This window comes from Zonotrichia albicollis, chromosome 18 (assembly GCF_047830755.1).
Source record: "Zonotrichia albicollis isolate bZonAlb1 chromosome 18, bZonAlb1.hap1, whole genome shotgun sequence".
Taxonomy (NCBI): domain Eukaryota; kingdom Metazoa; phylum Chordata; class Aves; order Passeriformes; family Passerellidae; genus Zonotrichia; species Zonotrichia albicollis.
Window position 1 is genome coordinate 5597669 of NC_133836.1, and position 15546 is coordinate 5613214.

Below are 15546 nucleotides of genomic sequence, written 5' to 3' on the forward strand. Positions count from 1 at the left end.
GCTTTCCAGCCATGGCAGATACAAGATTTTTCCTGCTTAGAAATCATCTAAGTCGTTTCAAAACATTTTCTTCACTTCCTGCCCTAAACTTTTTCAACTGTTACCTTCTGCATTAGAGACAGTGGCTTTTAACAAGGGGTAAAATTAATTCCCAAGTCTGGCATTTGCCAAGCACTATTTTTTGATGATGTTTGACATTTTTACTGGTTTCTGTGTTCGTTTTTAAATTAACCCCTTATGATCATTTACAAAGGCCTGAAATTGTAGATGTGGATGATACAAAAGTGTGAAAGAAAACAAGTAGCTAAACATATTGTACTTTTTTAAAGGAGTTCTAAAATGAATTTCTGCTGAAATTACAAAGGTGCTCTAGTCTTGTTTTGGTTTAAGGGCTACTTCAACAGAGACAGTTTTCCGATTCCCACTGAAGAATTTCCTTGTCACTTTCACAGTTCCCGACAAGCACTGAACTACTGGAATTTGACCAGCCAGGCACTTAGTACACACTGTCATTTTCCCACTAAAATTTGAAGTAGAGGAAGGTGAAGGTACCTGAACACCAGTTATGTGGGAACCAAGGACAACAGCCTATGGGCCAGATAGCATATCAGACAGCCACTGCCTTTGTGCAGATAACACGTCCTGACGCTGTGAAGTGCTGTTTGTGCCTGACTTGTGCTGAGAATGGCGATAACTGCAGTCACCCAACACCCAGTCACAACACCAGCACCCTGTGTGCTGGGTGTCTGCAGAGCCGCTGGCATCACCCTGGCACTGCGTGTTTGGAACTGCAGCACTGGCACCGGTCGATAGCCGGGTCAATACAGTTGGGTAAAAAACAAACTTCAGGCAGAGCGTGCGAGCAGTGGTGCTGCCCACGAGCAGCGTTGTTTTCCCTGCAGTTGGGATTTGACGTTGTGAGAAGTGTACAAACAGGAGCGAGTGCGCAAGCGGTGTGGGTGCTGCCAAGGCTGGTGGATTTGGGCAGCCTGGAGCAGAGGATGGGGCAAACCCGTGAGAGGTTCCTGACACGGAGGGAATGACCTGTGAGCACACACCCACAGGGCAGAGCTTGTGGGTCACTGCACAGCAAGAGATGGGATGGCCCAACCACACACCAGGCTCCGGCCAGGAAAGGTTTCTTATCACAACAGAGATTCCATGCTGAGCTCTGGAGCAGGATATCAAGAAGAGCCCGTCAGAGGAGAGCTCCATGGAGGCACCCTGGGGCACTTCTGGAGGCCTGGCTGGTTCCCCAAGAAGGAGCCATGGTGCCCTGGCACGGGAGAGAGTGGAAAAGAGCCAGAGCCTGTGGAAGAGGAGGTGGGCTATGCTGGGAGAGAGGAAGGGGTGCTGGGGATGTTTAGACCAGGTCCACCTGGACACTTTACAGCTCCTGGGGTGAACTTCACCCAACCAGACCCATTTGTTTAATTGTTTGAAACATCAGTTGGTCTGTTCAGCCTGGAGGAGAGGGACAGGAGACCTTATTGTGGTATACAACTGTGGGGTTGGGAAGGGAAGTGAAAGGGCAGGCACTGATCTGCGGTGACAGCGACAGAACCCCAGGGGGATGGTCTGAAGCTGTGTCGGGGGAGGTTCAGGATGGATATTGGGAGAAGGTTCTTTGCTAGAAGGTGGCTGGGCGCGGGAACATGCTGCCTGGAGAAGTGGTGACCACCGAGCCTGACAGAGCTCAAGAACCACTTGGACAATGCTCTCAGGCACGTGCTGGGATTCTTGGAGCTCTGCTGTGCAGGGCTAGGAGCCGCACTTCAATGTCGTTGTGTGATCCTTCCAACTCAGAACATCCCATGGTTGTGTCACCTCCCAAAGGCCGGGTGGCTGCCAGGAGCCCTCCCGGGCCGGCGGCGCGGGGGCCGCGGCAGTGCAGCGCTGACTCAGGCGGGCGGCAGGCGGCGCCTTTAAATGTGCCGGGCCCGGCCGCTCCGCCTCAGGTGCCGCCGCCGCCGCTGCTCTGCCCGCCTGTCCGCCGCCTCCCCCGCCGCACACCGCGCCTGCGCCGCCCGGCGCTCCCGCTCCGCTCCGCACAGCTTTGTCCGGGCCCGGCCGAGCGAGCGGCGGCTCCCGCGGAGCGACCCCGGCCCCGCGACCCCGGCCCCGCCAGCGCTCACAGCCGGGGGCGCGGGCGGCCCTTAAGGTGGATCGCGCTTAAGGTGGAACGCTGCCGTGAGGCGGACCGGGCGTTAAGGTGGATCGCGCTTAAGGTGGACTCTCGGCGAAGCCGCGCCTGCCGGCGGGGGGGCCGGGGCTCGGCATGGGGAGCCCCGCCTGAAGCGGGGCCCGAGGAGCCGCGCCGGCCCGGCCCGAGGAGGAGATGGGGGAGGCCCGCTGCTGAGGAGCCAGCTTCGCCCCGGCCGCTGACAATGCCCGGCTCCCGGCCGCTCGGCAGGAAGAGGCAGCCCATGGACGAGGGCGAGGTGGGCAGCGCAGCCCGGAGCGGAGCTGCCGGGGCCGGCGGGAGCGGGGCTGCTCCGGCTCCCGACCGCTCCGAGGGGGGCGGTGGCGGGGGGTACCCCCGTCGCGTTTGGATTGGGAGAGGTTTAATTTTCTTTAAAGGCAGCTCCTTCATCACCGCCATCCTCCTCCTCCTCCTCGTCCCTTTGCAGCTCTGAAGCCGTCCCGGCCGCAGCCTCGCCGCCGGCCCCCGGGACCCCCCGGCGCAGCGCCATGGAGACGGTGGGAAAGTTTGAGTTCAGCAGGAAGGACCTGATCGGGCACGGAGCCTTCGCCGTCGTCTTCAAAGGCAGGCACAAAGAGGTGAGAATCCCTGCTTTTTATTTCCAGCGTCCCCGCTTCTGCTTTTCATTTATTTATTTATTTATTGCTCTGGGCCGAGCTGGGGGCAGCGCGCACCGGTCGCCGCATCCCCGCCGCAAGCGGCGGCTCTTGCCAGCCTGGGCATCACCCCGGGATTCGGGTGCTTATTTTTATTTATTTATTGTTCCCCTTGGAGTTTCTTCCAAGCAGGTGTGTCCCGGCAGGAGCCGGGCAGGTGGCTTCACCTTGGGGCTGGGAGGCCGTCAGCTGCCTCCCAGATCCACTCAAAACCCGTCCCCACCTCCAAAACAAGGGAGAAAAAAATCCCTACACACTGTCTATGAAAGGAACTCTTTAGTTTGTTTGGGATTTTTGTGTGTGTGTGTCTGTGAAGTCCTTTCCTTCTCCACTTAATTTTTCAAGGAGGAGGAGAAATCTCTTACTGGTAAATAAAAGGAAACCAATCCGGCAGTGGATTTTCCATCATTAGTGCTCGGGATAAGCCACGGCTCCCACAGTGCATTTATTTCTAGTGATTAAATAAGAGGATAATCATTGTATGAAGTAGTAACAAAACCCTAAACCTTGGGCTTTTCTCCTTGGGCTGACAAGCATAATTCGGGAAAGGGCAAGTCTGAACAAGTAAGGAGAAGGCATTAGGATGTGAAGTGAGAGGCCTTTACCGGTGCTGCAAGACACTTCTTTCAGTAGGATTTGTAATCTGTTAAGAGGCTGCTTATCCTAATGTGAATGAATGGTGAAATTTACATCTGTTTGTGTTATTTATGTACTGTTTCAGAAACCTGAGCTGGAAGTAGCTGTGAAATGTATTAACAAGAAGAACCTTGCAAAATCACAAACACTGCTAGGCAAGGAAATAAAAATTCTTAAGGTAAAGGCAGCCTGACTTCTTTTCTTCAGTCTTTATTCAATATGCCCTTTTTTTTTGCTCCTAGCTTATGGTTTGTTTTTCTTTTTACTTTATCTAGGAATTGAAGCATGAAAACATTGTTGCCTTGTATGACTTCCAGGTAAATACATTCAATTATGTCAAAGCATTCTAAATTTGGGAAAAGTTGAATGGAGTTTGTGAAATTTCACTTTTTAACAAGTGTTTGTATTCTGATGTGTACTCGGCGTGGGGGAAGGGGGGGGAAGAGAAAGCCTTCTGATAAGTTATGGAAAGATAAACAAACACAGCAGATCATGTGTTAGCTGTTGGCTGGACCAGACAACTCATGTGCAGTTGGGAGTTAAGGTGGGAGCTTCTGCTCCAGGATGTTACACAGTGAAATGCAGTGTGGTGAATATGTCTGTGCTGGAAGCTTTTAAGTTCTCAAAATGTTAGAAATAAAATTACCTTAGTTATTTTTGGCATGCCCACTTCTTTATTTTATTTTTCTGGTCTGGATACACTCCCTGAGAAAATTTCTATTTACTAGACCACGCAAAAATAGTGCAAGCATGACTTTGTAGCATATGATTGTCTTAGCTCCAGAGGATTTTAATTTGCATTTTTTCTGTTGTCCTTGTGGTCGTCACTAAGTGTTAAAAATTGCAGCAGACATTTTTCTTTCAAAGCCAGCCCCGAAGATCTAATCTAGAGGGGCTAAAACTGATCTGCTGCGAAACGTGAACCATCGAGTTTTAAATTTTTTTTTTTTACTCCTTGATTATTTGTTAAATCTTGCTTGACAACGCGGCAAGTTTTCTTTGCCGTTTGTGAATGATTTTTAAAAAATAAGTGCGGGATGCAAAGGCGGTGCTGGAGGATGAGGGGCTGTTCTCCAGGCGGTGCTGCTGGATGAAGGGCTGTGATGCAGGGTGGGTGAGCGCTGTGTGCCCACCCCCGGCCGGCCCTGGCGGGGCTTATCGGCCGTGTCCTGCCCTACTGTGGCCGGTATCACGCGTCCCGCAGGCCGCCGTGTTTGTTGACATTTCCTCCGTGTGCCGTGGATTGGCTCCGGTGGCTCCGCGTCAGCCCCGGCGGTGCCTGCTGGGTGCTGTAGTCCGCCGCTGTCACCCGCTGTCACCCGGTGTGCCGCAGCCCCCGGAGCTGGGACAGCCCCGGATCCCTCCCTGCCGGGGCGGGGGGCCCTGCAGGGCTGCCCTGGAGAGCAGAATTGCTGCTGGGAAATCTCCTTGGAGAGCTGTGCTCTGCTGCTGAGCTGATCTGGCACAGCAGCCTTTGGGCTGATGAGCGCTGCAGAGTAGCTGGGAAAGCTTCCTTCCTTCTAATGCTCCTGGCACAGCCCACTTGGAGCATTAGATCTCATGGTTTGGGTGGTTTTTTGGCTTTTTTTTGATTTTTTTTCATGCTCTGTGTCTACCTTCCTAATTTGCTTAATAACTTTTCACTTGAGAGTGTGACTGGCTGCTCCTGCACTTCTTTTCTATGAAGCATTTATGCTTACTGAGATCTTTCAACACTTTTGTTAGATTCCTCTCCCTGCTTCAAATTGCTGCTGAGTAGGAAGCGACTCAAAGATGTTTTCTGCAAAAGGAGCAGTTTTATTGCTGTTGCATTTATAGAAATGTGTTTTTCTCCTTTTGTGATGAGCTTTGTTGTATTCTGTGTTCAGCAGTGTAGTCTGGTGAGATTTTAGCAAGAAGCTGTGTAAGATACCACAAAAGAGGAACTTAAGAATGGTCCAGGGCTCAAGGCATGCCCAGGTTTGTGCTTAGTTACCAGCTCTGTCTTAGAGTCCTTGTATGACCTGGGTAATTTGATTTCTCAGAGAAAATGAGATTATTTAGGTGGCATTGGGTGTGGGCTCTCCTCTGGTGTGAGGTGATCTATTACCAGACAGTCTGTTGCAGTTACCCCACATATGTTGTGTGTTTAGTGTGTCTGAGTGTTTGGCCTTGCTCTGTGTCTGCTTAGGAGTTGTGTGAGAGTAAATTATCTGCAAAGGTAAAAGTGCAGGTCTGTGGAAGGCTGGCTTCTACCTGCTTTTCCTTACTTTGTGGAAAAGACTACTACTCACATTGCTCCCCTGATACCAGATCAGGAGCTTCATTCATAGCTGCATATGTATTTATCCTCAAAAATATGACATTTGCAGTTAAGTGAATCCTTACTTGTAGGCTTTCTAAAATAGAAGATGTTTATTCTTGTATTACAACATAGAGCAAAAGGGGAAAAAAAATACTTCCTGTGAAACTTATTGTTGCCCTGTAGCTTTGTCTGTCATTGCATTTTGTGTCCTCCCTTCCTCTGCACTGCCTGTCAACAGTGACTCTGACTTTTACTCGTGTGTTCCTTGCTCACAAGGAAATGGTTACCAAAACCACAGTGGCTGTAAGCGGGTGATTACACCCAATGATGCTGCCATTTGCATTTTCCTGGTTAAAAACTCATGTTAGCCAGACCTCTCACTACATGAGATTTTTGATGTAAGGCTAGATTTGCTCCAGAGTACATTTCGTACTGACAAGCAGCTCTCGCCCTGGCACCCTGAATTTATCCTTCAAATCTGGGAAAATTGCTGTGTTCCTTCTCATTTCACAGATCTTTGTGATATTGGTTCATAAATAATGACAAAATAAGAAACTTCCTAGGAATAAATGATTCTGATTAATGTTTAATCCATAAAAGTGCAGTGACTGGACTTTTATACATCCCCTTGTTGGAGTCCTTAGAACAGCATCAGGACATGAGAATGGCTCACAAAATGAAATATGCATATTCCCATTATTATGTGCTCTCATATTAATGAGAGGTGATGTTAATAGTTTAGGAGCCTAATGCAAGAACCCTTGCTCAAAAAGAGGATAAATCTTACTGTACCACATTTCTCAAAGTGCTGTCTATTTAGTGTCAGTGTGGAGTTGTGGTGTGGTTTTTCCTAGGCACAGGAGGTGTTTGGCAGACAGTAAAAGCTGTATTACACCCTGTGTGGGGTATATTAGTTGCTGCTGAGCACTACCTGACCCCCTCAGCTGGCTTGCTGGGGTCCCCAGTCTGTAGCAAAGAGGAGCAGAGTGCTCCAGAGGCACATCTGGGTACCAGAAATCCTTTTACTCTGACAACAGCCAAATGAGCCCTTGTTCCTTAAGGTGCAAATTAATAACGACAAATGATGGTTTCTGCCAAAGGAGGTCTTGGTATGGAAATGAAGTTTCTTGGAAAACTGGTCTCCATGACTCAGGATCAGCTCAACTCTTCATATTCATTGACAGGGGAAGCTTAGCACATGTGGGCTGGTGTGTGGGGCTTGCTTTGGTTTCCTGTGTGTCTCAGGACATGAAATCTGTGATCAGAGACCACTTGGTTAGCTGAGGAGATTGAATGGTAGGAAGGGAACCCTTGAACTTGTCAGGTCCTGGGAGCACTGTGTGCCAGAAAATTCCTTCCAGCACTAGGCAGAAGTTCCTGCATACATAGCTGAGATCTTTGGGCAGTGGGAGATTCTGGGTGTCTTCCCCTCCTTGTTCTGTGCCAGCTGCCTCAGGTTGAATAGGTGTCAGCTGAAGGTTTCATATGTGGCTGTGTGGGTGCTAGGTCAGAAAATCTGCTGAATCTGGACATGTCATGCTTTGGATATTAGAAAGCATTTTCCTGCATGAAATAAGAAGGGTTATTTTACTGACAGATTTTCCCTAGTTGTGCACTGTGAGCTGAACTTGCTTCTTAAAGCAGCCTAGCTGTGACTGTGCTTGAGTGGATATCAGGTGGTTTTTGTGTTAGGTTTTTTCCCTCCAGTTTCTGGATGGGTGGGGTGGACTGGTTGCAGTAACAGAGCTGTTAAAGGCACACGAAACACTGTGCTGTGACGTTTCTGGCTCAGCCTTTGTTACCTGAGGGTCTGCTTTCTACACTTTGCTAACAGGTTGATTTATTATACTCACCAGTTTGGGATGAGCTGAGACAAATGCTTTAGTCAGTCACCTGGTACAGACTCACCAAAAATATTTCTGCAGCGATGACTGTATCACCTGGAGACAAAGAACACAGAGTCCTTGCAGTGCAGATTTTTCTTGTGCACATGGATTAAGGCATGGGTGGCAGAACAAATGCTTCTCAGGTTAGTGATCAGTCACCCTGGGCTGGTCTTGAGAGCCAGATAATGACAGCCTTGTGTTGCTGCTGTGTAGAAAGTCCTTGTGATCAATAGAGCCGTGGCTGCTGGGCTGTGATGTGCTGTGCTGGCTGCACCATCACCCTTTTTCTGACACAGAGCCTTTAGATGCTACTCTGCATCTTGTGTACGTGCCTCCTGCTGTCCCCCAGGAGCCCTGTGGACAGCAGTGTCCTTCTGTGTGCCCTCCAGCGCTGTCACCTCTGCTGCAGCAGTGCTCTGATGAGCGTGGGGCTGGGTGAATCAGTGCTGCTGCAGTGTCACCTCATGCCTGGCCACCTCTCGTGCCACCTCACGCAGGATCTTCTGTTCCTCAGGCACTGCTGTTTACATGCTCTGTCTCTGGAGACAGGGCTCCACTGAGGCACTTGGGATGACTGAAGAGGCACTCTGTGTCTGGGAGATTGCTCTCCTGAGGTCAGGCTGCCTGCTTAAACCCTGTTTTAATTCCATCCCCTAGCGAAGCTGGCAGCTTGCCTGGTGAGTGGGTGTAAAGTGCAGCTCTCTGAACTGCCAAGCAATCCTCTCTCTGTTTGTGCTGCAGACAAGAATGGGGTGTCTGCTGTCCTGCTCCGTCAGCATCCTTGCATCTGTTGAAGGGAATCACTCTTACTGAAGATTGAATCTGGCTTAATTTAGAGCTAAAGAGGAAAGGATGAAAACACAGCCACCCTCTGCCAGTTGTTTTGTAGGGAAATGCTTGGGAATTTAGTGGACCAGAATGGCCATGTTTGTGGAGAGCTGAGAGTTCTGTAGTGTTGAACTTTGATTTGATGCTGGCTTCCCCAGCCAAGTATCCCACTGTGCAGGTCACAGAAACATCCAGCTAATGCTGACCACTAAATATAGACCTCAGTCATGGGCTTTTTTTAGAGGGAGCTGTCTTGCCACATTTCTGAAATTATGGTCACTGTTTTACTCATGCTGTGTGTAAAGCACACACCTGTGTTCCTCTCACATGATTAAGGTGTCATGGAAGAGCCAGCAACGTGGTGGTTAATGGTCTCCAAAGCTCCTGTGGAAGGCAGCATTACTCAGCCTATAATGACAGATTAAGGAATGTTCCCCAGCAGTAATAGGAAACTGGAAGGCTGTTGTGTTCACAGCTTGATAGCAAAGCTCTGGTGGCTGCTGTTTGTGCTGCTGCTCTTGAAGCTCCAGCAGTGTTTCCACCATGAAAATTTTCCACTGTGTAAATCCTTGTGATGACTGAACACATTTGGAGTGAGCAAAGCAAGGAGGTGAAGATTTGGATGATGGATGGGAAGAGGTGTCTCCTGATCAATGGCTGGGTGGGATTAAATTCAGGTGGGAAAACACTGTTTGAATTTATTTCAAATATTTATAGGCTCAAACCAAAGCCTAGTTGAAATATTTAGTTTTGTGACTAGACTGAACTTGCCACCAAACTGTGAAATTCCAATAAACCTGTGTGTCTCAAAAGCTCCTCTTAGTGCTCATTCTTGTATAGAGAATTGAGGGTACAACTCACTTTGGTGTGTCCTCCCTTCTCCTCCTGCCTTCCCACCTGTTGATACCAGCTGAAAAGCTTTGCACAGACCAGCAAACAGAGGGTTGGCACTGGTGGTAGGAATGCAGACTGGATGGCTCTGGTTTGCCTTGGAAAAACACCCAGAGAAGTGGATGTGGGTCTTCCCTGAGGCAAACTGCCTCCATCCCAGAAGTGAGATCCAGTGGGAATGAGAAGCTAAGCACAGGGGTGGTCTTTGCAAAGGCAAGGAGAGGTTTTTTGGTTTGGTTTTGCTTTCAGAATAAGTATACATGGTTTTGCTTGATGTTTTTTGTTGTCTGGGTGGTAGTTTTTTTCCCCCCTGCTGTTAGTTATGTTCACATAGCAGTAGCAAATGGCACATTTGGTGGAAAATGAACATGAATGATGTGATCTTCCAAGGCAAAGTTTCTCAGGTGCAGACCTAAACATACTTTGATTAAGAGAAAGCATCTTAATTGTCTTCAGATGTTAGGTTTCCTGTCTGAGAAATGTAATAACAAATGTTCACAGCAGAATGCAGGGACGAGCCCTGCCCATAGACAGCTTTGGAACCTCTGCTGTGCTTATTGTATAGCAAAGAGGCCCTTTAATTGTGCATTGTCTCCTGCTTTATCATGTGCAGACCTTTAATACTACCATAAACACAGAGATGCTGTCAAAATGCAGAGGGAGGATCTCAGAGCTGCATCTGTTTACTAAGCAAGGTTGTTTCAAGGGGGGCCGATAGAAATGAATCAAATTGTGCATCACTGGTTGCTCAGGGCAATAATGTTCAGTCTGGCTGCAGGAGCACCTGGCTTGTCTCCTAGCATCAGAATAACAGGAGGAATTAGGTCAGCTGAGCTGGCATAGTAGGGATCAACCAGACTGTGCTTCCAGTGGGGGGGAATGAAGGATGCATAATTTTGAGTCATTAGAGATCCCATTTAGCAAAGCATCTTAAAAACCTCCAGAAAGGGGGAGACTCCCAGCCAGCTCTGAGTGCATTGGTGGCCCAGGGTGTGGGAGCTGCTGGTGGAATTGGGACCCCAGGGAGCACAGGCAGGGCTGGGAGGCAGCCCAGGGGCTGTGGGGTGGGCTCTGAGTGTCCCTTGGGGGCTGTGTCACCTCACCCTGCACACACCCTCTCCATTTGCATTGGATGCTCTTTTCCTTTGGTTGGCAATCATAGCCAGCATACTAAATATGTTCAGAAGTGCTCATTTCTCTGTTGTTTAAATAGTCCAGATTTGATCTCATCTTTCTCTGGCTTCCAGTAACTGGATTTTTTTCCCTTCTTAAATTAAGGCTGTTCTTATTTGAAAGAAAATTCATGCTCTTTTATTTATACCCCTTGTTTCCACACCTTTATGGTAACGAGTGTGCTTGTTTTCTTAAATCTGGTGAATGAAGTATAAAATTAATAGATGAAAAAGAGACTTGCAAAAGCCAGTCACTCATGCAGCTGCCATAGAAAACCCTAGGAAGTCAAAACTCTTAATTTTCAGAGTTGCTTAAAAAAAAAAACAAACCAAAACAAACACACCAGAAAAACCCAAACCAAAACAACTCTTTCAGAGTATCAGATTGTGTTTGGTATATACCATTAAAAAACAAGCAATTCCCAACTTTTTCAGGGGGATTATTAATCTAAAACTAAACTACATTAAACTAAAATCAAACCTTGTGAGCGAGTTACTTTGCTTGTATTTGCACATATCTCAATCAATTGATGTGTCTCAATGAGTGTGATTAAAACTGAAATATCCACCTCAACTCTTAGCTCTCCCCCACTAACCCTGCTCACTTGGCAGGCTCATAAAATGCAACTTTAAGGTATGCAAGGATTTAATTCCACTCCATGTGACTGAGCTTAAGGTAATGGGGAATTCAACCTTAAATGTTCAGTTTATGGTATGGCTGTGATACAAGAAGAAGATGAGGAATAAATACAGAAAAGCAAATTGGGTTTTGATTTTTTTTTTGTCATTGTTTTTAGAATTCTGTAGTTTCCTCTCTTGATAGCATTAATACAATGCATTGTTGTTTGCATAGGAGCTTGCTTTTGTTTGAAAAAGCTTCTAGATATTCTGCCTGTTGGCAAAGGGGTAACTACTTCCACCCCATGTCAGAAAGGCCAAACTTTTCAGGATTCTGCTGCTCTTTTTTTTTTTTTCTACATTCTCTGCTGCAGCCTGCATTCAGTGGTCTTTGGGCTGTGCATGGCATGGAGGGCTCAGATGCTGTAGGAGCTGCAGTGTTACCCCCAGAGCAGCATGACTGCTGTAAGAAGGGGATGCTTCTCAGTGCTCCAGCAGCACAAGTCTTAATTTGCTGCAATGTGGATGTTCTTGGTCTTGCCTGGCAGCTCTGTGACCTGTGAAACCCAGCTCTTTGTTTCTGTACCCCATTCTCCATCCCATGCTTTGGTTTCTGTGCTTGGGCTTGGTGCTGGCTCCAGCTGTGGCTTTGCTGCAGTGTGCTGCCCTGCAGAGGCCCCACAGGAGGAGAGGCAGGTTTTTCTGTCTGAGCTCTCTGCAAGTGTGCTGGGTCTCAGTGCTCTGTTTGAGCCCAGCAGTGAATTTGTGAAGCCCAGCAGCAGGGCTGTGACCGGCTGGGGGGAAAGGTGGGGCTGGGCTGAAGGAACCTGTTGGAAGCTCATGTCCAGTGGGAGGATTGATAAAGATTGTTCAGGTCTCTTGAAGGCTGAGCTGCCTCTCCAGCAGTGATCCCATCTGGCTGTGGTGGTATGAGCTGCCTGGGAAAGAGCAGCTCCACGGACATGACGCTGTCCTGTTTGTTTTCGAATGTCATGCAAGCAGACTTTAGAACTGTTGCCAGGGGGATGGGAAATAGTCTCCCTCCCTTCCTGAAGCCTGTGCAGTACCAGAGAATGGTTTTCCTGCTGTTTTTAATCTGCCCTGCAGTACAACCTGTCCTGAAACAGCTCATCTGTTCTGCAGTGGAGAGTACAGTAGTGTCTGGAATGGGGCAGTGCTGACCCTTGGCATCACTGTTCTTCCAGTTCTACAAAAATCTGCCCGCTGCAAGGCCACCCATCAACCATTTTTGTGCTGCAGGGCCTCCCTTCTGCTTGCTCCTTGTCCTAGAGCAAGCTGGCAGGTCAGAAGGAAGCAGAATGCAGTCAATGGCCAACTGTGGGCCAGTTGTGGACAGAAGTTTGTGGGCCTTGACAGGTCTTGTTTCTGATGTTTACTCCATGGGATCTACATTAAGAAATTAGAAGCCCTCATTATTTTGGGAAGCCACAGATCTGCTCACTCTGGAAATAACACTTTCCAGTCACTTGCAGTAGGTTTTACCTTTCTTCATCTGAGTTGTCTCCTGAATTGGAAGCCTGCTCAGAATGTTCTTGAGTTCCTTATTGATGATGTTCAGGAGGAGTGAGGAGGATGACCAGGGCCAGAGAACAGAAGGCTCTGAGACCTGTTTTTCTTTTCACTTGGGTCAAAAGGCATGTGAATATCTTCTATTTGCTTTAGATCTGTTTTCCAAAGGATGAGCAATGATAGGTTCTCCCACACTTCTGATTGATGTTGCTATTGTCCCTTATCTTGCTTTGTTCCAATAGATGCATCAGAAGATAATCCTTGCTTGTCGTGACAGTTTTCCTTTCCCTTTTCAGAGGCTAGCCTGCTCAAGCCAAGCTGTGAGCCACAGTGAAACAGTTCTAAGAGATTTTACTTTTTGGAAAGTTGTTTTCCTCTCTGTAGAACAGCAGGTTTGTTTTTCCCAAACCCAGTCAGCTTGGGAGCCCCTGCCTGAGCTAGGGATTTTCCAAGTGCTATTGACCTAAGAATTGGCTTCTGTAAAGCAAAGTTGTGTTTGTTTGGACTGTGTTTGACTCCAGTGCCACTGTCAGAAAGCAAAAACTGGAGACCTCAGGTCAGAAAGGTACTGGCTCCATGAAATCCTGATGGCAAAACAGGAGGGTGTGATACACAGTGGTTCTGCTGCAGTGAGAAGGGGAAGTAACAAAAAAGAAATGGAAAAGCTTAGCTTTCAGTTGGTGTTATCTTCCACTGTCAGGCCCTCAGCTTTATGTTGTGCTTCTGTTGTGTTGGTGCAGTTGGTGAAGTCCTGACCCTGCTTAGAGAGAACCATGTGCAGCAAAATTATCTTTGCTTGGCAGCATCTCTGGGTGCTGTTGGAGAAGTGGTGTTGAGCAGCTTGTGGGTGATATCTGCTGAGAGGCACAAACCCTCTGCCATCACAGGGATGCCAGCAAACACCCAGAGAGTGGTAAAACAAGTCTTGAGTGCTTATGGCTCCTCTGCTGTAGGCAACAGGAGCCTTTCCAGCCCCTCAGTGCTCAGCACGTGGGTGCAACTCTGGAGCTGCCTTCATCTTCAGTGTTCTTCCCAGTTGTCCTAGAAAAGAGGCCTTGTGTGAGGTAGGAGTCATTCTTAGCTGGTTTTCCCCCAGAGTGTACTACAGCACTGCTCTCACACAGATTGGTGAGAACACTGCACTGCTGAGAGAATCTTGGAGTGTTGTGTAATCAAATTTCCACTTTTTGCCGTTCCTAAGCATCTTTCTAAACTTGGTGGCAGGCTGAGTTCAGGGGTAGAGTGCAGAGGAGGATTTTTTCTAAGGAAAATTCCTCTCTGAGACTTTTTAAGCTGTGGTAGGAGGATGACTAACTGTGGGTACACCCAGACATTTCCCTTTGGACACACCTAAACACACTCTTTCCAAGAAGAGGATCATGCCACCTTCCAGTATGGGTGGAGGGAAAATTTAAAGGGAGACAGGACTGTTGGGTCTTACTGTCCATAACACCACATCTCCTGGTGTCACAGTGAAGAATTGTAACAGAGCACAGTCTTGGGGTGATTTATGGTGTATTGCTAAATAAGGTTTCTTCATTTCTTTGTCCTCCATCAGCAGATGTGTGTTATTTGTAGACAGCAGAGGCTGTTGCCTATTTTTACACTCAATTAAATTGTAACTTCATCACTGGGGCCTCTGCTGCAAGAACAAGGCAGGCAATGCTCCAGACTGATTAATTATCAGCTTAATGCCTTTGGCAGAGGCGTTTTGCTGCCATTGTGGGGCATGGTCAGGGTACTGCTGCCCTTTGTGATGACAGGAAAAGTTAGGGGTTGTGTCTGTGCTCTTGTCTCCATTGAGCTTGTTTAGTGACAGGATTAGGCTTGGCTGTACAGACTGGCACATGTGAATAAGAGGTCCAGAGGAAATGATCTGTAACACTTCTTGAAAATAAGCCTCTGCAAAAATAGAGCAAACTGTAATACTTTTCTTGATGTGGAAATGAGTGGGTTGGGCATTTTGCTTTGGTTTTCAGAGAAACTGGTAGCTTGCAGAATTTGGCTTGCAGTATTTTTTCCCTTGTTTTGTTAATGAAAAATTATAAATATAGTGGAAGGATAAAAATGGACAAGAAGTAGTTTCTGCTGCTGAATCAGCTTGAGAGAAGTCCATCAGCCTGTTTGAGAAACCAGAAGTCTCTTCAGACAGCTGAGTCTATTTTAACCACAGTAAGCTCTACTGGCTTTTTCCAAACACTAGTTTGTTTCTGCGACCCTTCTTGAAATAAATGTTTCGTTTTGTTGGCAAAATTTTACAGATCTTTCTTGTAAGTGGATCTTGAAATGCTGAAGCTGCACATGTGTTTGTTGCCTTGCTACAGGCAACTGTGATCTGAAAATACCCTTGCTAGGTGTTCTGGCCAGCTCTGCCTGGTGAGGTTGGATTTTCAGAGGGTGCTGTTGCCAGTGATGGTTGGGAGAGCCACCAGCTTCTCTCCTCAAAGCCTTTCAGGCATTGCCCTCTTATCACACCAGCACAGAGTGAAGAGATAAAACCACCAACCACCAAGGTCATGTTGTTGGGAAAGTCAAGCAGAGCATCTCCCTTGCCTGTGTTGGTCCTTGTTTAACCCTGGTCACTGCACACATTGGCTGCCAAAAATCAATTACTTCCTTGGTGATGTTTGTTTGCAGTCTTTAAATAATGTAGAGTGGAACAACAACCATACTGCAGAGTGTGCATTAGCTGTTGGCTAATAAGTTATTACAAATATCTTCTGAGTTGGTTTGTGTAAGCTCAGGTTCCTCTTCATTTCCTATACAGGTAATAATACACTGAGCTTCCCCAAACCCTGCTGGCACTATGCACATTAAAGTGCAGAGTTACTGAGCTGCAGTG

General features: G+C 47.7%; 1 protein-coding gene across 5 annotated transcripts in view; it reads left to right on the top strand.

Annotated features, from left to right (window-relative positions):
• The first annotated feature begins 1176 nt into the window (after positions 1 to 1176).
• ULK1 (unc-51 like autophagy activating kinase 1) overlaps positions 1177 to 15546 on the top strand; it is a 75840-nt gene continuing 61470 nt past the window's right edge. For 3 of the 5 annotated variants that reach the window (XM_074554629.1, XM_074554632.1, XM_074554631.1), the window contains exons 1-4: positions 1764 to 2441; positions 2581 to 2781; positions 3581 to 3673; positions 3771 to 3812. In XM_074554629.1, coding sequence (XP_074410730.1) covers positions 1779 to 2441; positions 2581 to 2781; positions 3581 to 3673; positions 3771 to 3812 — 999 coding nt within the window. In that variant the 5' untranslated portion in view covers positions 1764 to 1778. Of the gene's footprint in view, positions 1324 to 1763; positions 2442 to 2580; positions 2782 to 3580; positions 3674 to 3770; positions 3813 to 15546 lie in introns of those variants that run through there. The other 2 variants (XM_074554633.1, XM_005488935.4) reach the window with 2 other exon arrangements.